Raw genomic sequence first — 26,955 nt, 5'->3', positions numbered from 1 at the left:
AGGTGCGTTACAGAATATAGATGTTTATAGTGATATTCAGTTGAAAACAAAAACGGAAATTAGAGAACAATGATAGGAAAAAAGAATAACACCTACGAAAACAGATAAAAACTACAAAAACTAGGGAATAAAATATGAAAATCAATTAAACAACTGGCGGCATAAGTGGATCCTCTTCTGCCTCTGCTTCTTGTAGAATCTTCTCTTTCATATCCATGTATTTGTATTTCTTGTTCAGTGGCCCAGCTCGATGAATATGGGTCAACAATCGTTCCTCAATCTTGTCAAGTGCACTTCTCGTCAAAACTACTGTGTCGTATTTGATAAGCGAGAAACAATTCAGACCGTAAACAGGCATTACATTGAGCCATGGAAGTGCTTGTTGTGCTTCAGCGAGGCCACCAGTCAGTTCGTCGTTGTCATCAACAAAAAGGACAGAATAGCCGTAGTTGCGGGCTTCACAAAGCTGAAAACTCAGTTTTTATTCAATGATTCGACAACTCGTAACTCACATCAATCCAATATTTGGGATCTTCATTTTGAAGGTTTTGGATGTTATCAACAATGTGCAAGTCATCTTGAGCATGCTTCAACGTGAGCGCAACACAAAGTCCTTGAATTCTAACAGCATCTGGTAGCATATAAAACCACGTACGAGGCCCACGAACTCCGTTTGCAAAACCTCCTCGAATGAATTGTGGAGCACGAATCGATCCAACATGGGCACGTCCCGTTTTCTTTTGTGGCCACGGTTTTCGACCTCCACCAGGCATTTCGGCCTTTGTTAACATTTTTGTCATTTGCACATTTCGATAGACGCTTTGCCATGTTAAATTACGATGAAGAATATCGATACGTGGAGTAGCTCTAAAAATGTCCGGATGGAGATCTACAAGGCCCAGTTTTTCGTCTTCAATAGTTTCCAGACTCGACACCCAGGCTTGTGGAGTTTTGACAAATGGACTGTCTGGTTTTCGCCACAACTCTCTACGGGTATCTGAGACGGCAGAACTACTGGAGGATGTGGCATCTTGTACCGCAACTGAGAGCGCTCTTGATGATATTAGAGACCGGATTTGTCTGGAGAGCATCTGTAATTTAACAATACAAAGTATGGTAATAAGAGTGAAGGAAATATCGGGTTTTAATAAGAACAGCTTATGATAATTAACCCGATTCATACGGTTGATTTGCATTTCGAACAAGACAATTTCCATAAATCATATTACTGGGAGAAACAACTTGATTTAGATATAACAGAAGCGAAAAAAAGAAACAGAAACAAAAATCTAAATTCTAAATCTGTCAAAACAACTAAAAAATAATTATTTATTTTCCTTGCTGCAAACGTTTTCTTTCGTCTTGTCCCCTCCGAACAGCCTCTTTGAACATTCTCAATAGATACTCTGTAGATTGCGGGGTGTCGTCATTAGCAGGAACTAAATATGTCAGATAGGCAGGATCAGAATTGGAGTCAACCACTCCGATTGTTGGGATTGCCATTTTTGCAGCTTCAATGATCGCCGGATGATTTTCCCCAAGCGATGTCAGTGTAGAGAGAAAGCAAACTGCATCAGGAAGTCGTACTGAAGCTCCGAGTAGTTGTCTTGTATTGGTCAGTGTTCCGGATTGCCATTTTCTTACATGAGAGTATTGTCCAACCTGCAAAGATCAAAATAACATTCAAAAAGTGTTATCTCTCTGCACTTTTAACAGATAACTATTGGATTTTTAATAAAAGTGATGCCAGCTCAGGATCGCAGATTCCTCAGAAACAATCAACATCGATGGGTTGCTTATTTATCGGATCAAAGTATTTTCACATCATTGCTGTACATGTTCCACGAACCCTCTCTATTTGTCTTCTTGTCTGTGTGAGAACCAGTACACCACTCGACCACTCACCTCTTCTGCTGCCTTCTCCACATCAAACATTGTGTCTCTATTGGATGTGACAAAAAGAATCATTCCACCGCGCATCGACACATGAGCAACAAAGTTGAGCGCTCTGACAAGATACTGTTTAGTGATGTCGAGATCGAAAAGGCAAACGCCTAGACGCTCTCCGTAAAGTGCCCATTTCATATTGTTGTTCACGGTTCCGACCTGAGAAAAGTAAAACTACGTGCTTTTAGAGCGAACTCAGATCCTCACCTTGTGCCCATAATGAATTCTAGCCTTGAACATCTCATCAACATGTACCAATTTTTCGAAGTTGAAAAGATCCTCATGCTGTAGTGATGCTGATACAAATGGTTTCAACACCGTCGGCTGCACTGTTCCTTTTTCGAGTGTCGCACGATCTGGGACTGAAGATGAAGTGGACGGAGTTGGCTTCTGAAGTGCCGAGACTCTTGACGAAAACGCCCTCTCTGCATGAGTTGCTAATGAAATAACTCGTCTCATCTGAAATTATCCGAGTAAAAAGACATATCTAACAAAAATGGAAGTATGACAATTGGGCTCATGAACCAATATAAGAAAACAGACGATTGTAACTGAGCTACATATAAAATCAGGTTCATATCATATCGATGCTTTGGAGGGTGGAAGGGTTTGAAATGTATTGCGATAGATGAGAACAACGTGTGATACTGTACTGTGTCGACCGAGAGAATGATGAGCTACGGGGAGAAAGAAATGGGGGGAAATGATACTAGAAAACAAAAACCTATTAAACTAACTTAAATAAGTTAAATCAAAAATACTTAAGATAGAAAAATGTTACATAACTAAAATACACGAAAGAATGATGGGGAAATTTTTTATGGCAAACTGGGGGACTTGGAAACATTTACGAAAGGAGAAAACATCATAAGAAAGATCTCGACTGACGGGATTGTGACTGTTCAGAGATCGCAAAAAATCAAACAAACAAAAAAGTATAAGAAAATCCTAATTGGAAATTTTGAGATACGGGTAAATTGGGTAGTCCTCATAAAATCCCCACTCCATTTTCCGATCTTTCAATCCCAGCTTGAGCAAATTGGTTGCGACGAGATTTGCCTTTGCAATACGGTGCAGATTGCTAAAATTATTAAGTAGACGTTTCACAGACCAAACTGTATCTACAAACATTGTGTCTCGATTTTGTTCGATAGCGATGTCCATTTTTTCGAGTTGAGCCTTAGCAGAAGCAAAATGATCACATGCACTGCTAATCAGTAAGGAAATGTCCTCTTCATACAAAGCATCAATGCTGAAAACTCGATGATTTAGTTAATGCTCGTAGGATTGATCCATTACCCTGAAGTAAGTTTGTATTGCTCGTAAGTGACAGTAAGTGGTGGTCCGAGATTCTGCAAACACTCAAAACGCCGTTCGAAACGAAGACGTTCCGCCTCTTCTCCGCCTTCCGGTATTTTCACCATTCCTTTTCGAACCAGAACTACGGACATCTTGATTATTCCTTTAGAAATCATAGTCATTGCGAATTGGTTCATAATGGAACACTGGAGTCCAGCAAGACGTTTCTTCAGTTGCTCTTCTTTCTGTTGTTTCTCTTTCTGATGCCTTGGGTTCACCGACGTGGACAACGAACCTAAATAAATTGAAAGTTGATGAATTTCATAAAACATAAGTTTTTCATACTAACATCCTTTCCAATAGTTTATCTGAATCTCCTGTGAGCGTTCCAAGGTTGTCAACATCCATCTAGCATCGACATCTCCAAGGAACCAGAACATGTACGGGAACTCATACGGCACATACAAGTCCATATAAAATCCTAGCTCGAAATAATAATGAATTATGGCAAGCAGATTGTGGAACACAAATGTGGCAACTGAATGGAACGAGACGTTTTGCTGCTTTTCTGAAAATCCTTTATTAATGTATACTTGGCAGAAGATTTATTCTTACCATCTATCATGTTTGATGCGAGCATCACCTCATCCGTACGAGTTTCAAGTTTTCCAGCATGAAACTGTAACTGTGCAAGCTCTTCTATAGCCATTTCAAGTCGATCTCGTTGACGAGTGAGATTGCAACCAAAACTGCTGTATGAAGTAATAATGCACTTCATCATGTTATTCATAAAAGTATCGTAAAGGTTGCATGCGATTTGATCATTGTAAACCGGAGAGCTGAAAAATATATCATGTGAACAAATATTTTAATTTTGTGTCAACTTACTCTTTCACTAACACTTGTGGAATGAAGCCAGTTTTCAAAGCAACTTCGATAGGCTCACCAATCGTCATCGATTTACCTAACAGGTGGTTGTCGACGGGGAACATGCAAACTTGAAGTAGTGACTTTGTGAACACACATGAATTGAATGTGAACATCTGAGCGAAATAGAACATTGAGTAGACGTCTTTCACTGAATTTGGAGTGCAATGACTGATATCGAGAATACGTTGAGCGCAATTTCTCCACCACCTAACTGCTTCTTTTCTTGTTGGAATCTTGACATTTCTTGGGAAGCAAGCCGGAATTAACCGCACGCAAGCTTTCGCGTCAAATGGCATAAGCCAAGTGTAGTCAAGATCCAAGTCATCGGGACCACGTCGTCCAAGGTGGTAAGTGTGTTCAATGTGCTCACAGCATTTAATGAACTTTTGAGCCAACATCCCGGCTTTAGCAAAGTCAGGAGTGAATTGAATGATTTCTTCATATTCGTAATCTTCGTCGTCAATTTCTTCCTCATCAACATCATTGGCTTCGTCACAGTAAAGACCACTACAACAAGGGCTTTCTTTCGGTTTTTCTTCTCCCTCTTCTTTGTTTTGGTCATTTTTCTTACCTCCGGGTTGAATCTTCTTTTCAAGTGACTTTGGCGAACTTTTAGGTTTTTCCTGCTCTTTTTTCTGTTGCAGCTTATCTTGGTGGATACTGTCAATTACTTCTTCGACATTTTTGTCTACTTTCTCTCCTCCAGCCTGCTTTCCTTTCTTCTTGTCCTTCTTTTTGTTTCCCTTCTTTCCATTTCCCTTTTTATTATTTTTTTCAACCTTCGTTTTGACTTGTTGAACAGTTTCAGCAGCTTCTGTTTTGTCCTTGTTTTTAGCTGCTTTCTCCACAGTTTTCCCAACTTGCCCGCCTTCAACAAAAGCTTCGTAATCTTTCTCATCTATTACCGTATTGCCCAAATGAATTTTATGAGCATAATTGGGATCTTCAATTTCCGGAGGAACAAGAACTGCCATGATTTCCAGAAGGATCGCAATAAAATCCAAACGAGACGCGACAGCGGAAGAAATTTGCAGAACACGCAAACTTCCAGTTTTGTTGTTCCAGAATTCTCCAGCAGACCTGATACACTCCATTTGATTTCTCATAAGATTGATTATCTCATCACGCGGTGTATACTTCGTTCCCATAAAATGCGATTGCGGGTTGAAATCTTCAGGAAGTTCTTCCAGGTTTCCAACATTATTGATCAGTGAGTAAATGTTTCGAACCAGGAGGTTCATTCCAGCAGAGAACGAATAAAACATGGGATGATCCATCGAGTGCACATTCGTCAACATCACATTGGTCCAGAGTGTTGTTCCCAAAGAAGAACCTTCAAGCCATGCGACAAGCATTGCAATGGTTGCATCCATAATTGCAAGCTGCATTGGCATGTCTTCTTCATAGAGTCCCTAAAAATTTTTATTTTAGTTTATTAAATAATATGTTTTTTTACTTGTTGAATCGCGGACTGAAGAGTTTTGATTGAGTGGGAGTTCACTCCTACATCCATTTTAGGTTCCAAAAGCTCAATTGCTGACATAACATCTGATAATTGGAACATAGGTACCGTTACCAGCTCTCCTACTTCCAGACCTGAGTATTAGGAAATTAGTGGGCAAGATAATAACTTATACTTACCGGAACATAACTCGAAAAACTCCGCCGAAACGTCATTTGATACTGTTAAAGGTTTTCTTCCGCCAAACACAGTCTTTTCTGGGTCAGGGACTTCTTTTTTCTCTGACTTTGCTTCTTTTTCGTCAGACATTTGACCCGTAAAAGCTAAAATGTGGAGGATGAACTAAGTATATGATAAGTTGGAAAAATGAAAGGTAAATTATGTGATGAATCTTCGGCAGCATTTACGGTAAACAACACGCGCCTCCGTAATATCGGAGTGTCGTCATGCCGCAAACTCACTCTGCTGACAATTGTGCTCTGCGTATCTCAGATTTCTGTTATGTCTTCCGGAAATTGTGAATGTCTATTTTATTTCGAATTTCTTTTTCTCCACTTTTTCGCCTCACAAGTTCTCATTTTTCTTTAAAAATTCTGTTTTTCGTTTTATTGGTTTCTTCGCACTGATAGCTCATATTTCCAGATCGAAAATGCCTCTAAAACCTGGTTCAAATCCGTACAAAATCCTCGATCTTGAAAAAGGATGTACAGAGAAGGAGATTCAAAAAGCGTATCGAGCACAATGTCTCAAATGGCATCCGGATAAAAATTTGAATAATAAAGAAGAAGCTGAAAAGAAATTCATCGAAGCTAAGGAAGCATTTGATTTCTTGTATGATAAAGAGAAAAGAGTGAGTTTAATCACAATGCACTGTATCAATTTATTATTTTGTTTTCAGGCAGAATATGACAAAGGGGAAGAAAGGATTCGAGTGGCTCAAGAGAACTACAACAAACGAATGGCACAAGCAGATGGCGAAAGGAAGAGGTTAATTGAAGAATTAGAAAAGCGTGAGAATGAAGTGAACGGTAAACGGCCAGCAGACGGATCAGCACCAATGACATCAGCTCAACAAGCAAAAAAGAAAAAAACAGAACAACGAAATTTCAAAGAAGAAATCGAAGCTATTCGGAGGCAACTCGAAAAAGAAGTGAACGAAGAGGTTCAACAGAAAAATGCGCTCATGAAAACTGAAAGGGAAAAACATCAGAAGAATCGAGAAAAAACAATGCCGCAATTGCTCGTCAAATGGAAAATATCAGAAGGTCTTGATTATTCGGAAGATGATATTCGTTCAATTTTTTCAAACGTAAGTTTTAAAAGTAGCGCTTTTTCCATTACCAAAGATATTCTTCCAGTTTGGTCCAATATCCAACATATCATCTGTTATTAGAAAAAAGGATAAACGGAAAGGAATTGTGGAGTTCGAAGCAGGAACCAATGCATGGGGAGCTGAACTGGAAACAGGGAATAGTCCAATGCCAGAACTGACAGCAGAATGGATACAACCGCCTGTTGATACAATAAAAAAGGCTGAAAACCCTGTGAAGCCGAATACGGGAAACGGCAGTAATCTAGAACATATGTCATTGGAAGATCTCGAAGCTCAAATTATGGGTGGATTTTAATTGTGATTTCGAAGTTTTTTTTCTAAATATGAAGTATTTATTTATTTAATAAAAAGCCAGAAACTTCTCGTTCTGTTACCTTCAAACGTTTTTCATGCCAAACATTGTACTTTGTTAACTATCCTTCCGATTAATAACTTTCTTCATCATTAACACAATCAGAAGTGATTCAGAACTCTATTTTGTAACTGACTCATATTGTCGAAATAAAAAAAGTAATACCCGGGTGTTTGCGGACTCAATGCAAAATTATTAAAAATTAGCATTGAGTCCGCAAACACCGGGTATCACTTTTCTTATTTTGACAATACATAATGAACGAGAGTCAAAGGGGAAACGAGACGCAGGCAAAAGGAGGGTGGAAAAGTGTGTCACGACACTCCAGCATCCCGAAGCAGAGAAAGAAAGAGAGAGCGGGTCGATTTTATACTTATCTCGAGTGTTTATTGTGATGAAAATTTGTTCACAGAGGAAAATCGACGATGTTTTGAAATATATATTTTATTTTGAGATTCCCAGACTCGTTGATATTTATAAATTCCAATTTGGCGTTTCTCTGGTAGCAACGGTAATTTCAGAAATTAGTTGACTAAAAGTCATAGTCAAAAAATGGTATTCATGCCATTCAGTGACCTGTCTCTCTGCTTCCCTCTAACTTTCGCACTCATCGTTCATTATCATCGTTCTGCTCCTTCTTTCTCTTTTCCGTTTCGCCCCATTTTATCAACTTCGAAAACTGTCGCGCCTTAGGCGCGTCACTTCTAGTTCTTGGCTAAGCTATATTATTATTCTGAATTTCTGAATAACACTGAAAATTCTGAAAAAAAAAAGATTTTTTTTTTTCAGAAAGATGGCACAACCGTGCTCGTCGACCTCTTTCTCCAACGAACCGGGTTCAGACTACATTGTAAATTTGAACGTAGGTGGGAGGATATTTGCGACGAGTTGCAATACTCTCAGCTGGATTCCCGATTCATTCTTCACAAGTCTTCTGAGTGGACGAATGAATAGTGTTCGAGATGTGAGCGGAGCAATTTTCATTGATCGAGACCCTGATGTGTTCAGAGTGATTTTAAACTATTTGAGGACAAAACAAGTCGATTTAGGGTACGGTTTTGAAATATATTCTCGAAGTTAACTAGGGAAAAAACGGAAATTGTATTTTCTGCTTTTCAGAGGTCTGAAAGTATCAACTCTGAAACACGAAGCTCTCTTTTTTGGACTAACTCCTCTCATCCGCCGCTTGACTCTCTGCGAAGAACTTAGTTCAACTTCGTGTGGTTCTGTCTACTTTTGTGGAATGATTCCTCCACCGGATATGCCTGTCGAAGCATTACCAAATGAGAAAAGTCGCTCGCCAATGTATTCCAATTCCTCCGATTCCAATGATTCCAAAAACAAGACAAACGGGTCACCAAGACATCGTGTACATTCCAAAAAACAATCAAGTGATATGAGTAGATATGTTAGTTTTTTTCGATCTTCATTCAATACTTTGAATAAATTTCAGATTAAAAACGAGTTGTCCGAATTGGCAAAATCTAAAAGTCTGTTGGATCGAGATACGGAACCATTGAAAGTCAGAATGATTCGAGCTCATATATGCTCCATTGTAGTAGCTTATTCTTACTTTGTCTGTGTATACAGGTAACATCCACGTTCTGTCCTTCCCATAATGAATGATTTTCAGAGTAACTGAATGGAATACATACGTTCTTCTCTGGAAATCACCTAGAACTCGTACCTATGTGACACACATTGCAGTGAACACTAAAATATCAGCTACAGTTGCTGAAAGATTTGTAGCTGTAGCATTTCAAGATGATACAATCGGGTTGTGGCATATCGATGATGAAGGGAAAACTGAGAAAAAGGGCGAGTGTTGTATCATTACTGTTGAACTACAGGACATCTGAACTGTAGACATTTTCAGGACTCTTCTCTATGAATGCCTCAATCGATAATCTCTTTTTCGTTGGAACACAAATGGTCGCACTCAGTAAATCTGGAAAAGTTGGCATCTGGCATTCAGCTACACAAAATTGGCAAGCCCAAGATGTTCAACCAATATCTTGTTATGATACTGCTGGATCTTCACTCATTTTGGGATGTGCAAATGGAAGTATGAATCATATCGATATGCAAAAGTTTCCACTGCGAATGAAAGATAACGACCTGTTGGTGACTGAGTTGTTCAGAGATCCGAACGGAGACACAATCACTTCCCTGTCTGTTTTCCTGACACCCAAGACTTCTGCATGTGGCAATTGGATCGAAATTGCCTATGGAACATCCAATGGAGTTGTCAATCTTATACTACAACACCCCGAAACAGCTGGTCATCAGCCAGTTCTATTCCAAAGTTACAATATTCACAACTCTCCGGTTGTTCGAGTTTCTCTGAATACCGCCCATCTTATCAGTGGTACGTGAAATTTCTTTTTGACTCTGTTCGGAAATGTTTGATTTTCAGTCTGCTCCGAATACAATCACGTCCGCTCATGGAACGTCACGAGATTCCGTGGCATGATCAATACACAACCGGGAACTGTACCTCTTGCTTCTTTCAAAGTTTTAACTCTTGACTCAACAGATGAAACGACGGATAAACAATACAATCATCCGGGACCATATGGAGATCAAGATTCGGAACAAGTTCTCGTTCAGAGACTTATTCCGAATGCCCAAAAGTTGTTTGTCAGACTAGCTTCAACTGGAGAAAGGTAACACATATAATACTAGCACTTTTCTCTCATTATTCTAAAATTTAAGAATCTGCACAGTCGACTCTGTAGAAGACTCCCCAATAACAGCTTTTTGTGTTCATGAACTGGATGGTCAAAAGCTTGGAAGTCGTCTGAGAAAACATTTATTCTGTGGAAATGGGAATGGAAGTGTTCAAGTATGGGATCTCACTTCTGCTTTGGACCAATTTCATCTGAAAAATGGATCTAACCCGGGACATCAACAAGTGAATCCTCCGGCTGCTGCGAACCATGCCGAGTTGATAAAATCACAATTGGCACAGTCACCGAGATCATTGATTAACTTGTCGAACGTAAGAAACGAGTCAAATTTATCATAGAACTAATAATTTTCAGTATTCGGGCGGTCCAACACCACAAGAACTTCTCGACGTGATAGATGACAACGACATCTGTTGCTCGACACCTTCTCTTTCTCGTTGCCCATCTGCTGCATTCCAATAATTATATTCACATTTGTATCTACTTTTCCTGTCGTTAGTTTCTCTCTTAGTCGTTCATCATTTTAACTCTATTTGTATATTTGTACCTATCCATCTTTTTCTTCTTTGCACCTTTAATTACACCGGTTAACTCTGATAAACTCCAGTCAAATCAAAACTAGAGAAAAGTTCACATTTTTATCAGAAAGGAGAAGAGAGTGGCAGTATTATTCACGGAAGAACTGAAACGGGAGAAGATAAAGCTCTACACGATAAACTATTTGTACATACAAACACAAATTAGTAAGTCAGTTTTTGAATAAATCTGCTACGATGACTGAGACATTTCTAGAAATAAAAATAAAAGAGAATCACCGTTATTTTCAAAAAAAAATGTTTTCATAAGAAATGGAAAAATTCTAAATGAAAGGATTTCAGGGGAAAATTCGAAAAGAATAGGGGTGGTGTCCACCGGTGTATGTGGAGAAAGGGGAGGACTGAAAATGTTAGAGAAAGAGATCCGAAGAGAAATGGAGATGGAAAAGTAATGAAATACAGGTGAAATGAGAGTTCATCCATGAATGTGCATTTCACCTCGACGAGATAGTTTGTGCCATTCGGAGAAGCCGACGGCACCAGGATAGTAGTATACTTCCATCACCCATTTACGGTACGAGTCACGAGAAATTATCTGCAATTTTCTTTTTTTGTAAGAATAGTTTTGAATTAAAGACATTGGTCAATCAAATTTCATCTGTTTCCATGGGAGTTTTGGAATTCTGTCTCGGCTTCCTTTTTTGTAAATAGAAAACTATTCTTACTTTTCTCGGCGACTTCGCATAACGATCTCCTGGGAACTCGACGAACAATGTCCAGAATCCTTTTCGTCTCACCTGTAAAAATATTCATCAGTTTGGATGAGATGTTAAAAGTAATTGAAATTTTTCAGCCCCTCTTTTTTTCGGTTTTAAAGAATTTTTATCGGTTTCGGGAATCCGCTCTGAAAACCAATAGAGAAAAAGTTTAAATTAAAGCTAAATTGAAATTTCGAACCATTACTATACTCTCAAATTTTTCAGATTTTCATAGGTTACTGTATAAAAAATAATTTTGGAACCCACAATAAACGCAACAAACCTCAAAAGTATGTTCAAAAGTGTTTCCAGCTGAAACATTGAAATCTGCTGTATTGTCGACACCAACCAATCGGAAGAACGTGGCATCCGAGACGTTGTGATTCCGGACGAATAGTGTCAAATCGTATTTTCTTCCCTTGTAATGTTTCCTCGAAATGACTAGATTGGCAAACAACACGAAGATTAGCAATTGTAACCTCATGTTATTCTGAAAATAGGGAACAATTTGAACAAAAATAGATATTCTAATGAAAGATACTTTATAAAATGTCTTTGTGAATGTCCATCGGTGTGAGGAATGAAACTAAGAAAAAAATAACATTTAGAGAGAAGGGACAAACAAAATTTGTAGAAATAAAATAACATTTTGTTGTCCGTTCATTTGATTACAGATATATTCTATTCTAGGAATTCTTGACTTTAAATCTGGCTTGTGGAGCCACGAAAACTCTGGAACAAACAAATCTCGAAGAATGAACATGTTTTCTTATTTTCACGTCAACTCAGCTGTCAACTTATCATCGACAAACCGCTCAACTGAAAATGGATATATCAAGAAAAAGAGAAAATAAAAAGAGAGCTCCTCCCAAAACACGAATCTCGAAAACCGAGAATTCCGGAAATCAAAAATGAAAAACTGAGTTATTCCGGAAATTAAAAAGTGCTGATTCCATGTTGTCCTGGAAACCTAGTGCTATTCTCAACTCACCGTGTGTTTGCTGTCGGATCATTCCTCCTTTCCTATTATTTCGACTATTTTTGGGTTGAAAGAGGAGGAGGAGCCTAGGTTCGTTCGATTTCTCCAGTAGAGAGGTTAATCTGAAAATGAGGAATGAGAACGAGAATTCCAAAATTGAAAAGAAGAAGAAGAGAGAAGAAGTCAGAGGAAAGCAAAAAGCACAAGACAAATCTCAATGGGTGGCCTAAGAAATTGAGAAGGAGGTGACAAAATAATCTCGAAGTTGATGCGTAATCGTCCGATTTCATCTCTACTAGCTAAACTTGATGGAAATAGTGTGGGAGACGAAGAGACGCAGACAAATGGGATCGTATTTTTGAAACGTGGAGTTTGATTTGAAGTGACGGTGAAAAGGGAAAGAATTATTGGGGTGTGGAGGAAGGGTATGGAAGAAAAAAGAAAGATTGAGACCGTAGATATAGATAATTAGGAAATGAGTAGAACCTAATGAATTGAACTAATTTGTGATTTTTGACTGGCGGTTAGTCATACCGAAATCGGATATCAATAAAGGATCTCACAAAAATACAAGTAGGTGGTTAGAAGTCAAATGACACTGTATAGTTCATGTAAGTTGATGCACAAAGAACAGAACTCGATTACGAAATGAACAAAACCGGTAGTCAGGTCAAAATGGATGAAATTGAATCGAAATTGGAATGAGTCAGACTTGGTAAATATGTTCTTGGAATACAAGTTTAGCGAGTAGAGTTTCTTATTGAAGTCTTAAGAATTCGGAAATCCATAAACAGAATTGAACCCAAGAAAGCTTGAAACGGTAAGAATGAGTAATGTTGATAGCTGTGAGAGAGAAGAAACGAAGAATATCAAGTGAGAAAACGCATTTTCCCAGAAAAGTTGAAACAGTAGGTGTCATCAGTCTTGTAAATGACGTGGCAGCTGGTTTAGTGTCTTCTAATTTTCAATTCGCAAGAAGAGACAGTTGTATAAATAGGGGAGTGTTGGATAGGAAGAGGAAACCGAAATTTGAATAATTTTATGGTTTGTCTTCCACTCCTCTCATCCCTCTTTTCGACAGACGTCTCCCGATCAGAAAACTATCAGAAGGCGTGAGAAGCTGAGAGAATTCAGAAGGAGGCGTCGCAAGAAGAAACAATAACAACAAGAGTAAGAAGAAAAAACAAAAAAGTCAAAAGTGTGGGGGGAAATGTTGTTTCGAGGCAACCAACTTTTACTAACCGAATTACTTCTAATTCCACGGGAACTCCCCTTCTTTTCTCTTTTTCTATTTCACCGCCATCACCAAAAATAAAAGAAAAAAGGAAGAAAAAGGGTGAAAGTTTCAAAGTTACAAAGATATCGAGTAAAGGTCTAGTCTCTATAATTACAAAAGGTTTGGCCATACCCAATTCTGTGAAAAAAAGAGGTGATAGATATGTAGACAATCCATAAAAATTGGGGAGGGGCGTGAGAAAACTGGTTAGTAAACAAAAAAGTGGCAATTTTTGAATGGGATGGATATGTATGTGTTTATGTTTGTGTGTTCACAAGAATCTCTCTTGGGGGTTTAGAAGAATAGTAGATAATGCACTTCTGCAGAGATGTAGTGGTTTTTGAAGGGAAAAAATGGGTGGAGTTGTGAGAAGAAAGGAAAGAAGAGCAAGGAGTGAGAAAGTAGTTTGAAGATGGACTTCTTTAAAGATTGAATGCTTTTAAATATATACGCTCAGAAATGGAGAAGACCTGAAATGGAAATTGGAATGGAGATTTATGTTTGCAATGTCAGATTCAACATTCATGAGAGTTCATTATAGAAATGGAAAAACTGCTATTGTGATAGAATCCATTTATTTATTACCTAGAAAATTTCCATTCCTGTGCCTGATTTGGATAATGAAACCAACACCTATTCTAGTTTAGAACACTGTCAAAAAAACTAATCAAGTTGAACAATTGTTCATGTGATACTGGACAGAAGAAGATACTTACACGACCTGACAAGTAATTTTCTCTCGGGAAACTGGTTTTTCGATTGAAAAGAAAACAAAGCAAACGGTATCAGTTAACTAAGAAACACAACAAATGATAGAAAATCGGAGAGAACAAATTGGATGATTCTTGATTTGAGGAATCAGAGACAGGCAGTTTAAGTTTTAGAAACTATCGAGGTTCAATAGAGTGAAGTCATAAAACTTAATCTAGAACCATCCAAAATAGGTGTCCCAATCTTGAATATTTGACAAAATCCATGGGAATGAGTCTCATCAAAAGATCACTGCTACATTAACCCAATTGGCACCCAGAAAGTTCTCTGCGTCCAAAAAGTCAAAAAGCCAATAGAAAGAATTGAACGAACAAGAAACTCAAACAAGCTAGTGTTCGCCTTGATTAACAGTCTGAGAGAGCAGTAAACGAGCACAAAAAACTTGAGCATTTTCTCTCCCTCTACTGCTTCCATCAGAGCATCCAAGAAACAAGTGGCACGATCCGCTTATCACTTTGTTTGTTCTTTTGTAATGCATGTGCAACGCAATGCAAATTAGAAAAAGCCGAAAGAGATAACCGAATTATTTCGACGGAAGAGAAAAAAAGAAACATTTTTGACCGGAGGAATGCGCAAACGAACTAATCACAAAAACGACACACTGGTTACACCCAATTGTGAGGCAATCAGTTAGTCAAAAAGAAGAAGAAAAAGAGGAAAACGATCGAGAATCAGAATGGCAGTTCCATCAGATGAAAAACAGAAGAATTGGGAGAAAAAGAAGACAAATGACATGGAACGGAGCTGCCGAAAGAGAACGAAAAACAGATGGAAACCAAGAATAAGAAGAAAAAGAAAAAAGGAGAAGAAGGACATCCAATATTCATTCGGAATGTTTGACGAGAGCTGACAATTGTTTTTTGTGTTCTGGAAGAAAGGGGAGAAAAGGTTTAAAAGCCAGAATTGGAAAGTGAGAAGAAACGTTTTGTACTTTTTTCAGAAAAGAAACAAACAAAAAGAGAAACAAAAATAGAAGCTATAGTTGAGAAACGGAATACGGAATTAGAGGCTGAACAACTTTCAAATTCATATTCCCCTTCTCAAAAGTTCGTATTCTAAACTCTAAACCAATCTGAAGAACTTCAAAATCTCTACTACAACCCACCGACTATAGTATTTTTAGATTCGGAAACTTCTGTCACCTGTGTGAAAGATATAATTAAGTGAGACACCTGTGAAAAAGAGAAAGATCTTCGACTACTAATGCATGCACAAGCGCAGGTGTTGAAGTTCTCAAATTATGAAAAACCGATAGGAAATTATTTCGAAACCCGATATTATATGAAGAGAGAAAGAAGAAAAAGGAGGGAAAAGAGGGAAAGTTGAATGTCTTCGATATATAAACTTAAACCATCTAAACACTGGATACTAATCCTAGGGTGAGTCCTAAAAAGGGTCAAAAGGAGAGAAGTAGTGCATCTTGAGAGAAAAAAGAGCTGCCAAATCTGAAGGTGTCGTTTTTTTGGAAGAAAATGAGGAGAGGGGTGTAAAATAATATATCACAGAAATATGAGAAGCTAATAGTAATGTAACGGAGTATACTGTAGGTAGCTGCCAACCACATATCACGTCATCTCGTTTTTTCGAGAAAAAAAGAAAAACGGAACGACGATAAGTGTATAGTAAATGAACACAACGTCTTCTTATTCTTCTCTGTCTACAAAATGAGACTCATCTAATGAATCGGCACCAAATCTTCAAAAGCGAGTTGCCTGCGTCTCTTCGTCTTACCCACTCTATCATGGGCGTTTCAAAAATTATTGGCCACTGGGGGATCACGGGCGGTGGAGAATAAGAAGCTGTGAGCAAATACTCTAACCCACAATAACAACAATAGACAACAGAGACTCTTGATTTTCTCTTTTTTCTTCTGTTTTTTTGGTTCTTTTTTTCGGTAAAAAATAAGACACTACCATAAAGAAAAAAGAGATAACTCAAAAAGTGACGGATAGGTTTCTCAAAGTTTTCAACACTCGTCTTTTCTCACTCAGTTAACTGCGAAAGTCTCTTTTTGTGTGTGTGGTGGTATTGAATTTGTAAACATTTGGGTTTGGAGGGACAAAAAAACTAGGAGGAAGAAGAAGAGTTGATGATGATGATGATGATGCTCCGGAAATGAAACAAAGAGGAGAAGGCGAGAAACGATTGAATTACCACCGAATACATATAACGAAACGAAAACTTTTCTTTTTGGTTTGCTTTGAGGTGGGTCGAAATAAAAACGAAACGTGATCTAGGCAAAGATAAGAAGTACTGGTGGGAAATTGAGTTGAGTTTTAGGATTTTCTAGATTGTTACCAAAAGAAATGAAGTACTCACCAGAAATTTCCGAAAATGTTCGCAAAAAGTAATAATGCATAATAAATAATTAAATTTAACTCAAAAGGAATCAAACAAATATCCTAATCTATAGTGATTTACCAAAAATTGTTTCATTTCCGTGTCTTGTCCGATAAAAGAAACAAAGGGGGTTCTGATAGAGAAGAATAAAGAACACAGATAAACAATGAGAACAAAAAACAAAAAGAAGGAGAAGAAGCTGTAGTAATCAGCGAGTGATGAGACCAAAAAAAGGTGATGAAGGGCAATAAATCTTGAGAAAAATTGATTTAGATGTCGGTTTGGTTTCTCTTCTTTTCAGAAGACCAACAATAGAAAACAGGCGGAGAAGGGCGTGGCGGTGAGTGATATCGTAACCTTGTAAACAAAACGACTTCTGAATTCCCGTGAATCTTCGAATACTATGAAAAAAATAGATGATTAGAGAAGAAACGAAGTCGTTTTTTGTTGTTAAAAGAGGAGGGAATAATAGAGAAATAGAGAAGAAGAAGATGGTTTTTTGTATGATGACAGAAAAGTATGAAGAGAGAAAATGATGATGATGATGTGGTGGAAAAGTGAGAGAGAGAGAGAGAGAGAACATCTTCTGATTGATGGCATATTGTTCCGAATTGAACTGTGAAATGGGAATAGAAAAAAGGTTGAAAAGAAGCAAAAGGAAGAAGAAGTACAAAAGGGGAAGTTTTGCCAAAATCAAATATTTGTAGAAGCGTGTTCATTTGTTGGTAAGGGGGAGAAGTTGGCAGCAGCAAGTGCAAATCGGGACAAAAGGTTTCTTGTCTCGGGTCTCAAAAACCAAACCAAATAGAAGAGATTTTTACGGAACGGTGGGAAGGTAGAGACTGGTTGAGAATATATAATTCGCACTTTTGAATTGAAACGAATTGGAGACAGGTATGAAAATAGAAAATATGGGAAACTGTTCGTGGTTGTGAAGTTTGTTTCGGCAAGAATGGTTGGGAAGGGCCGTGCTGAAACACTATGGGAGAAAATTGTCTTTTGAACCCGTTAAAGAATGTAAGCAAAATATTCCAAAGGAGAAGCATCAGGTTAACGACAAGTCTAGAAGCATTCTACATTAGAAAGCACACATAAAATCTCATATGACTGGAAGTTCCGTATCTAGTCTTACACTATACTTGTGACCTAAGTTTCAAAAAAACTCCTAATCCACTATCCATAGGTTCAAAATACGGAAGTTTATTTGAAGCTTTTAAACATAACGAATATTCCCAAACTCCAATAAACTAAAGATACAATATTCATACATAAATATGCAATGGAGAAAAAAAGAAAAGAAAATAAATCAAAAATAGCCAAAGCTGAAGTGAAACTTAATCTTGCGGCGACGGAGGGGAATATGGCAATAAAGTAGTAGCAGCAGAATACATAAATCATAACTTACCTCGGTTATCTTGGGAGAACAAAATGACAGTTGTTTGGTTTCTTCTTCCAATTGAGAAGAAGAAAAAAGAAGTAGAGAACAACCTATTAGAAAGTTGAAGGCTCACTTCGAACACACATTCTCTTTGCATTTAAAAGTTGACAGAAGACGATGGAGAATAAATAGGAAAAAGTTGGGGAAAGGGGAGGAGAATCAACACTGAGGAATAGAGAACCTGTGAAATAGTAAGGTTCCTCAGAAAAGATGACTAATTTGAAACTGTAGGAATAAGAAGTTATTAGTCAGAAGGAATTGTAAGACAATGTATTTTCAACAGATATATCGTCAATTTGATTTCAGCAGATCAGCCCTCCCTTGTCAGTTTCATTTTTATTTTTTCAGATTTCCGTTCCCATCTTTTTACATCTTTTTATCAACGTGTTCTCCTTTTTTGCAAGATTCTTATCTACCCTGTTCTGATTAGATGTCACAATTCCACGTGGTTCGTCAGTATAAAGGAAGAAAGAGAGACGAAAATAATCAGTTTTGCTAACGTTGAGACTACTCTTCAAGTTTGCGAAAGCACTCAGGTTAGTTCGATTCGAAGGGAATTCTGGAGTTTCTTGCCCGACGTTCTGGATCCTTCTTTGAAACTCTTCACCGACTATCCGTCTCATTTTTCAGAAAAGAGCGAGATGGCAGACAAATCAGCTTTCGTGCCAGTCGATGCAATCGGAAATCACAAGAACACCGATCTGGACGTGGACATTGATGACGAATTGTTCGGAAAGAAACCACCAAAAGCGACAGCAAGTGCGACTAAAGCGGCGGCTCCACCGGCTCCAGCACCGCCATCTGTCATCAAGGCACCAACTTCTCCAGCTCCGAAACCTGCTGCAGCTGCTCCGGCTGCTGGAAAGTATCAATACAAGAAATCGACAACTTACCAGAAGACGTATGCCAAGTAATTGGTCTACGACGTAAGAAGTTTCGTAATTATTGAATTCAATTAAATATGAAGGATGTGAGAGGAAAAGCTGTAGACGAATAAATTATTTTGTATGATCTCGTGTTTTTAGTCTTTTAACAGAATAGTCTTTATCAGGATTCTCTGTTTCTGGAACTCTGAGAATCAGTTCTCGCATAATTCCGAAGCATAGCCAACAACTTCAATCTCCTAAACAGATTGCGTGCCCACTATTGCTACATGTCTTTCAGCTGATCCCTTCTCGAATTTTAAAGTCAGAACTTGATAAATCTTTGAACCTATCAACTCACTATCTGAATCACAATGAAAATTGTTCTACATATTTTCAGACTTCCTCTCCCCTCCCATTGTCTGAATCTTCTGACTGATACCCCCTTCTTTATTGGACCAATACAGATCTTGAATGACTCATGTCTCCCTCCTTTATAGCGTGTGACCTAATGGTTAGCATATGAACAAAAACGTGCGGTAGAGACGCAGCGAGACGGGACTAAAGTAGGCAAAGGTCACCTTCTTATACTGAATTGCCATCGATTCATTTCTTTTGTTGTGATGGCGTTGGTCAGGTCTTTTTCGTCCTTTTTTCTTTCTTCTCCTACCATTTCTTGGCAACACTTCCTTCTTTTTGCACCCTGTTCATTGCACGCAGCTGTCAGATGTAGCTACTCACCTCAGAGGTGCGACATCTGGCCGCGTGGCGCAATGGATAACGCGTCTGCCTACGGAGCAGAAGATTGTAGGTTCGAATCCTGCCGTGGTCGAAACGTTTTGAATGCCCAGCTTTCGTTTTGAAGCAGCTAGAGGTCCAGTGATATTGGGAAGTTTTCAATTGAAGCATGTGTTTCAAGCCGCGATGAGCATGCCGGCTGCCGGAGTTGTGATGGCGTTCATAATAGGTTATTCGATGCATGCCTCTTGGATGTATGATTACTATTGGGGATGTAGGGTGAGTTTTTCAAAAAAAGTCGATCATGGTTTCTGTATATTTCAGACTGTCTATCTCCCCTCAGTTTCACGACTTCTAAATCTCCCTCTCGAAAGAATAATGTGGAATTTGTTATCACTATCCAGCGTCCCTCTTCAATTATTTGTTGTTCTTCGACAATGTGAGTTTTTTTTTTTGAATAATTAGTATGTTTTAGTTATTGACTTCAGATATTCTAACCTTCTCAACTTCCAACAAACTTCAATTTCTACGAATCGGTCTAGTGATTAGTTCTGTTTTTCAATCGTTATTTCTGACTTTGTTAGCAACTGTTGGAGAACGAGAAAGTGGAGGTAAATCAATTTGGAACAGTATATATTCATCCACATCTTCAATTTACAGACTTCCACGTGGCTTTCTTCTCAGGATTCGCAGTTTCAACTATATTTAACTACTCTGCTTTCACGATTCTGATGAGATTCACAGCGAGAGACGAGAATCCAAAATATGGTCGACGACGGGTCACTGTTCTTCTCGGTCTTATGATTACACTCCCAACTATTTTTATTGCTTTCATTCTTCACAATGTGTTTTGTGTTGAAGGAGGTAAGAACATTTTGATGATATCATTTTTCCTGAAAGAGGATGCTCCTATATCTATACTTTTCAGCCTACGAAGCATTTGCTGTATTCGAGTATCTCACTATCATTTTGATCTACGCATTCCACGTGTCCAACTTCTATCTTTTCTCCGATCCATCACATAAAATACTCATTTGTCAACGAAACGGGAAAACGTCAGCGGTTAGAATATGATTTATGGGCTCCGCGACAATTCGCAACTGCGACATTCCGCAACTGCGACATTTCGCAACTCACGTAGGTTTCGCAACTGCGACACTTCGCAACTGTTCATTTCGCAACTGCGACATTCCGCAACTACGACGTTTCGCAACTGCGACGTTTCGCAACGACGACGTTTCGCAACCATAGAAGCAATAGTTAAACCTAGTTTTGTCTAAAAATGGGTCACATAACTTTTTCTTCTATTTAATGTTTTCAAATATGTTCCCAGACCTTTCGGTTTCAACATTTTAAACTGACCTAAATATGCAGATGCGGTGTAGTTGCGAAACGCCGTAGTTGCGAAACGTCGTGGTTGCGAAATGTCGTAGTTGCGGAATGTCGCATTTGCGAAATGGCTAGTTGCGAAATGTCGCAGTTGCGAAGTGTCGCAGTTGCGAAACCTACGTGAGTTGCGAAATGTCGCAGTTGCGGAATGTCGCAGTTGCGAATTGTCGCGGAGCCGATTTATGTGTCATATGCCAGTTAAATTATCCTTTTTATTGAATCTCTGTCACTAAATAAACCGGTATTAGTTCTTTCTCGTTTCAATTTGTTGACCACGGTATCACAGTTCTTTTTCTCAATTTTCACTGCTGCTCAAGTTATTTTGTCCCCACGGGGACTGGGCCGAGCCTTGCAGCAGTGCAACGCCAGGACGACCCTTGGAAAGTCGGAGCAAGCCCCGAGTCTTTCCTAGGTTCCAAAAATCATATAACCTTTATTACACTCATTCGAGTGTATACCGTAGGTTAATACGATAAGAACAGATACTACACTTTGATCTTAGCTAATAAGCCGAAGAAGCGATGGAGAAAAAGCGAGACGCCGGGGGTAGGGTAAACCAATGTACGGACAAAAACCGGGATCGCGACGGCCACTATAGAAAGAGGTTATGGAAGTAGTTGGTGGGGATGAAGTGAATTGGTGGGAATCGACAGCATACGATTTCATTTACGATGAACCTAAACGTCTTACCGGGTTGATCTAGTTATCAGCACTATTTCATTATCACCAACTAAAGAGTTTTTAAATAAAATTAAAATATCAAATGAAGTTTTTCAAAAAAGAAGTAATAGTACTGTAACATTTCATTTTCAACAAACAATGTTGACCACTTCCGTATCTTTCAGAGAAGAAATAACCGGATTTTGAGATGACAGATCTTCGAAAGCAATGACTTTGAAAGTAAAGTAAATGTTTATCCAACGATGGCATAAAGTAAGTGTCTGAAACAATGTTTTCATTGGCCAGTAAGCTAACAGAATCTTGAATTTCCAAATTACTAGAATGCTTGAAATCCTTGATACAGTAGTTGCCGAATACCCACAAAACTTCTTCTTTTCTATGGAACTATTTACATAAACTGAAAGTTCGGCAACTCAGAAAACCAACCGTCTCTATTTGAAGTAACTGTACTATCTCTCAGTTTTTATTTCCTAAAAAAGGGAGACATAAAAGGACATGACCTGACATTTTTCCAAATATCACCTTTTCCTGCATCATCGATTCATAGTTTCTCTATTCTGTGAATATGATGCGACTCTCCTTTTGCTTTCATTCTCTCCGTCTCTCTTACATTCTCGCATCATTTGTCAATACAGTTGGCCACCGATTTCATCTGTTTATCTGCGTCTCTCTGTCTCTAGTTCTATTTCATTTTCTCTCAATTCTGCACTTGTTAAACAGTCCAACTACGCTTCCATTCTTACCTATTTCCCGCCAATTTCCATTTTTTGTCTTTTTCATTGTTTCTAGATGTATCATTTTGATGATGACGTGATGAGTCTGTGGTTTCATGTATTAGGAAAGATTAGGTTAGAGACTTGACAATTAATGATGAAGAAGAAAGAAGAAGTTTGAGAATTGAGGAAGTTCAGGGGAAGGTCAAAGTATAGTTCGGGCTTGTAGCCTAAAGAACACAATTATCTTTTTCAGTATTCGGAACACTTTCGTAACTGTCAACTAATTAATGATCTAAAAGTTCTAAAGTCTTACACAGACTCGAGTCGAACTACAAAATTCAATTCATTCCGAGTTTCAACACTTCTAAAGGTACATTTTCTGCAGAATCAGAAAAATTGTTTATAAAAATTATATGTTATGTTTATACGGCCTAGTTGAAAAGACGAGCTCTGAAGTTTTTTTTCGAATATTTGTACATCTGGTAGTTACGAAGCAAATTTATTCAACAATTCTTTAAGGCATTCGAACTTTTAAAGTTCACATTTTTGAATACTCCTAGATTTCTTTTGAGTACTTCCTAGATTTTATTTTATTCGATATACAGATTCGAAATCTGCAATGAGTACTTTTATAATTTTTTTTGTTCTATTCAACTTTTTAAAAACTTCATCCATTTTTTTGACAAATACCTTTTCCATTTTCAGAGTACTCCTAGCCTGGTCACAATCTATCCCCAACCCTTCCAAAATGTGGAGAATTCGGACAGCTCAACGGGGTCGGTCGGTGAGTCTATTTATAAAAATATCATTCTTTGATCCAAATATCCCAGAAATGGATATTTTTATCATTGCCATTTCCCGAAAAAGATTATAAATTGACGCATTGAAGACCTTGCCCTCTGTAACTCCCAAAATACGGGATGAATATATGAGTCTCTTTTTGAGACTCGTGGGAAACACGTCGTCTTGTCATGTGCACTCAAATGCTGCTTCTCTAGATATTTTATGTTGGGCTCTCATAGAAAAAGAGACAGAGAGACATTGCAAATTATACCACTCCACCACCCATCGTCACAACTTTTTCATAACTTTTTCATCAACTGATATTATGGACGAAATCTAGCGACTTTCACAAGTTTTTAAGGTTTTCCAAATGGATCTCTCCCACAAGGTGGAAACATATTCTGGATTCCTAGAAACAGATAATCCGGTTTCGTTAGTGATTTTTTAAGAAGACTTATCTCTATTGTTCAGATTAATGTTCAGATACTTAAAGTCTGGAATCCTAGATTTGTTGTATACATATTTCTAATAAAATATTCCTGCTAATTCTTTGTAGAATTAAAATCATTGTCGTCGTCAGTTATAATAAAATAAATTAGTTTGACTTACCCATTCTTCCATTTCCACCTGTTTTCCAGTTTTACTTCCTTGAATCCAGTCTGTTTCATCAATAATTTCCCAAATTTTCACGTATTTCCTCCTCGGAAATTCTTTTTCAACTGGCAATTCCTAAATGAGAATAACACTTTCCTCCACAAGTCACTTCATGTTTTGACATCGGCGTCCCTTTTCTCCATTCCAGACTACAAAAAAATAGCAGCTGAAAATAATAATAAATATAGTCGGTTAGCTTTTTGAGTGTAATTCTCAAATCAACCAGCTGATCGTCGATTAATTACTGGATATAGGATAGTGTTGGTCTTCTAAGAATCAGGTTTAATGTATTCAAATGCACCTGAAAATTTGCATTTTCTCAAGGAGACATCGAGTGTGAAGAGGTCTAATGTATTCTGTGAACTCAATGTATCGTCTGAAAATAGACTGAGAGCTTTGAGATTTATAAGTATAAACAATAGTTTACGGTCCAGAATTTGGGGTTTTCGTTCATGTTTACTATTTAACAAAGGATTTCTTTTTTCTTGTGCTGCACTGGGCATGTAATAGCGGAACAGATCGTTCCTGAATCGAAGGGAGTATTAAGTTCTAAATGGCCTGGAATCAAGCGTGGTGAATATATTTGTGCGTAGACTTATTCTGAAATACTTATGAATATCTAACACCTTTTTCTTAGAATCCAACACCTTCTTGTGTCCCACATGAAATCAGAAATCTCTTCTTGCCAAACTTGCTCTTTTCCTTAACTTTTCCTATTCCATTCTTCCTCTTTTATTCCAAGTTTTGATTTCTTTTATTCCTTTTCCCAAACATCCAAAAAGAAAAAAAAACTATTTATATTTTGCTTTCGTGTCAGGACATGATCGAACAATTTTTTCACCCTGCTCTTCTCGATTTCTCTGAGAAATCTAGACACGCAAACGAATCTGAAAAGGGTTTGTAATACATAATCAAGAGACTTCCTGGTGTCTTTTGGAGTAAAGAGAAGAAGAGTCAAAATGGAAGATCACTAAGACAGCTTTCGTTGTTTCCTATATCTCAGATAGCTCGAACTAGCAAAATTTCCAGATGGCCTAGAAACCACACTATGAAAAGTTAGGCCACGCACTAATCCCGACTTCGTTTTCCAATTTCTTCGTGATTCGACTTCCTCGTGTCTATCTTTTTCTCTTCCTGATGACTTCTTCTTTTTCTATTTTAAATCGAAACGGAAAGACCAAAGATCTGCTTCAAAAAACGTTGCCTTTGAATAATCGGTGGTCGACTTCTAATCTGATATCTTCTCTTTTTTCTCCTCGTTTTCTCACATTCAGACCTTTCAATTATTCATGGCAGTAAAAAAAAGACAAATACGAAAGAAGCCTCCCAGTTCTAACACTTTTCTCCATTTTCTGGGTTATTTTTTTCTGTTTTGACACTCGTTTTTTCCGTTTTTAAGCTACCCGGTGTGGTGTCTATAGGTCCGATTAGTGTTTAGTTTGGTTCAGAAGACAACAAAACGACGACGTCGACGTCTTCGTTTTTTGTTGCCTCCGACGTCTTCTTCTTCCAGAAACAATGTATTCTTCTGGTTTGTTTCCTTCTCAGTTAAGTCTAGTTTATTCTTCTTTTTCTTCTGAAAAAACTAAAAGATTCATTCGTTTTTCTTCACCTCATTAGGACGATCTCGTGAATATGTTTGGCTCCGTTGCCCGTTACTCCAATGACGTAAATTGGAAGAAAAGGAGGAGCTTATATTTTATTCACAACAATAGAGAGCTTACGAATTAATCATAGTGAGGGGAAGGAAGTTCTGGAAAAATACACAAAACATGGCCAAGTTTTTTTGTGGTTTATCAATAAGAGAGTGATGTTAGAAAGGATTAGTTTGGAGACTTATGATGTTGCAATATATTCTTTCGAGTAGTTTATAGAGAACATCAAAGATATTACGAATCAAAAAATCTTTCTGAGCTAGGATGAGAAAATGGCTGACGTGAAAAACAGTACCTAAAACTGGGTCTTCGAAAAAATATCTGAAGCAGCCTGAAAAACGGCTACCGTAACCTTTCCCAACAATAATCAAAAACCGACCATAATGATGTCTGAGCTGCTTTTTCAAAAGTGACATCAAGTTGTTAAAAAACTTGAATTCCAATTCGTAAGCTTGGTGAGAATCACTACAGAAAACTAAAACTTGTCAAAACATTTCTCCTCCTTCGATTCATTTTTCTGAATCATTCTTCCCTATTTTGGACTCCGTCACCCCATCTATGTAGGTGACTCCCGTTCCATTTTTCCTCTTTTCCTAATCTCATCTTCCTCCTAAAAAGCCTCTCTAACTTAGTTTTGACCCTCCCTGACAACGATAACGCAGTTAGTTCCGCGCCCGATTCTTTTTTATGTTACTCTATAATTTTGTTCTTTTTCTTATTTTTCTTCGGTTCCCTTTTGTCTGCTTCGACGTATTTTCCGTCATTCCTTAGACTTGAAAAATGCCCGAAACTCACTCATGCATATTGTCAGTTTTAGCTTTTCAGAGCATCTCAGTTTCCTCTCATACCTATTCTAACAGAGCAATGCTCACGGAGCACCACGAGGAAGAGAGCAACTCGATATGGGAGGTTGGAGGTCTACTGAAACTTGAGAAGACCTTATTCTTCTTCTTTTCTACATCTTCATTTTCTACCAATACTAACTAAATCTCTCCAATTCGAATTGGAGTATTCCTAGTGTTCTTTTGTCAGAGTGCTCCACTTTCCTCACTTCTAGATAACCAACTCTTCTCGAAAAATGCACTCTTTTTGTGTTTGGCCGTTGGACTCTCTTTTTGGACCGAGTTCTGCAAATTTTTGCATCCGATGATCGGTTAATCCTTTCTTTTTTTATGCATAAATACTCTCATTTTTCAGAATTTGACACTTGATAATAGGTTAAGGAGAGGTATGAAATCTCAAGTTCAATTGATCAGGCTGTTTTGAATCTTATAGGATACTGTATTTGTACTCCAAGATCGTGTTAGTTGGATTGTATAAATCTGGTACGATTTATTCATTTATTGGCTCTAGACTGTGGAATGG

General features: G+C 38.0%; 8 protein-coding genes across 8 annotated transcripts; 4 read left to right on the top strand and 4 right to left on the bottom strand.

Moving 5' to 3' along the window:
- Positions 1-145: 145 nt before the first annotated feature.
- Positions 146-1,091, bottom strand: GCK72_018852 (uncharacterized protein; the record flags this gene model as incomplete). The annotated part of the gene is made up of 2 exons (XM_003110388.2): positions 146-466; positions 513-1,091. 2 exons carry the CDS (start codon positions 1,089-1,091, stop codon positions 146-148), a joined length of 900 nt encoding a protein of 299 aa, XP_003110436.2.
- A 238-nt stretch (positions 1,092-1,329) lies between these two features.
- GCK72_018851 (uncharacterized protein) lies at positions 1,330-2,406 on the bottom strand (the record flags this gene model as incomplete). Its single annotated transcript, XM_003110542.1, has 3 exons — positions 1,330-1,662; positions 1,906-2,106; positions 2,155-2,406. 3 exons carry the CDS (start codon positions 2,404-2,406, stop codon positions 1,330-1,332), a joined length of 786 nt encoding a protein of 261 aa, XP_003110590.1.
- Positions 2,407-2,895: 489 nt separating this feature from the next.
- Positions 2,896-5,947, bottom strand: GCK72_018850 (uncharacterized protein; the record flags this gene model as incomplete). The annotated part of the gene is made up of 8 exons (XM_053732771.1): positions 2,896-3,028; positions 3,077-3,199; positions 3,247-3,541; positions 3,596-3,814; positions 3,862-4,085; positions 4,135-5,588; positions 5,633-5,772; positions 5,818-5,947. The coding sequence occupies 8 exons, from the start codon at positions 5,945-5,947 to the stop codon at positions 2,896-2,898; spliced, it is 2,718 nt and encodes a 905-aa protein (XP_053581684.1).
- Positions 5,948-6,287: 340 nt separating this feature from the next.
- On the top strand, positions 6,288-7,266 carry GCK72_018849 (uncharacterized protein; the record flags this gene model as incomplete). The annotated part of the gene is made up of 3 exons (XM_053732770.1): positions 6,288-6,488; positions 6,537-6,947; positions 6,997-7,266. 3 exons carry the CDS (start codon positions 6,288-6,290, stop codon positions 7,264-7,266), a joined length of 882 nt encoding a protein of 293 aa, XP_053581683.1.
- Positions 7,267-8,116: 850 nt separating this feature from the next.
- On the top strand, positions 8,117-10,475 carry GCK72_018848 (uncharacterized protein; the record flags this gene model as incomplete). The annotated part of the gene is made up of 8 exons (XM_053732769.1): positions 8,117-8,373; positions 8,443-8,731; positions 8,777-8,913; positions 8,957-9,141; positions 9,200-9,691; positions 9,740-9,989; positions 10,039-10,324; positions 10,368-10,475. 8 exons carry the CDS (start codon positions 8,117-8,119, stop codon positions 10,473-10,475), a joined length of 2,004 nt encoding a protein of 667 aa, XP_053581682.1.
- Positions 10,476-11,024: 549 nt separating this feature from the next.
- GCK72_018847 (uncharacterized protein) lies at positions 11,025-11,791 on the bottom strand (the record flags this gene model as incomplete). The annotated part of the gene is made up of 3 exons (XM_003110282.2): positions 11,025-11,144; positions 11,275-11,346; positions 11,591-11,791. The coding sequence occupies 3 exons, from the start codon at positions 11,789-11,791 to the stop codon at positions 11,025-11,027; spliced, it is 393 nt and encodes a 130-aa protein (XP_003110330.2).
- Positions 11,792-18,541: 6,750 nt separating this feature from the next.
- GCK72_018846 (uncharacterized protein) lies at positions 18,542-19,025 on the top strand (the record flags this gene model as incomplete). Its single annotated transcript, XM_003110405.2, has 3 exons — positions 18,542-18,563; positions 18,618-18,647; positions 18,742-19,025. The coding sequence occupies 3 exons, from the start codon at positions 18,542-18,544 to the stop codon at positions 19,023-19,025; spliced, it is 336 nt and encodes a 111-aa protein (XP_003110453.2).
- A 792-nt stretch (positions 19,026-19,817) lies between these two features.
- GCK72_018845 (uncharacterized protein) lies at positions 19,818-20,786 on the top strand (the record flags this gene model as incomplete). Its single annotated transcript, XM_003110513.2, has 5 exons — positions 19,818-19,991; positions 20,037-20,151; positions 20,201-20,323; positions 20,373-20,576; positions 20,641-20,786. 5 exons carry the CDS (start codon positions 19,818-19,820, stop codon positions 20,784-20,786), a joined length of 762 nt encoding a protein of 253 aa, XP_003110561.2.
- Between the last annotated feature and the right edge of the window lie 6,169 nt (positions 20,787-26,955).

Source organism: Caenorhabditis remanei, chromosome V, assembly GCF_010183535.1.
Source record: "Caenorhabditis remanei strain PX506 chromosome V, whole genome shotgun sequence".
Classification (NCBI taxonomy): Eukaryota; Metazoa; Nematoda; class Chromadorea; order Rhabditida; family Rhabditidae; genus Caenorhabditis; species Caenorhabditis remanei.
Note: the sequence above shows the minus strand (reverse complement) of the source record. Positions and strands in the feature narration are given on the sequence as shown.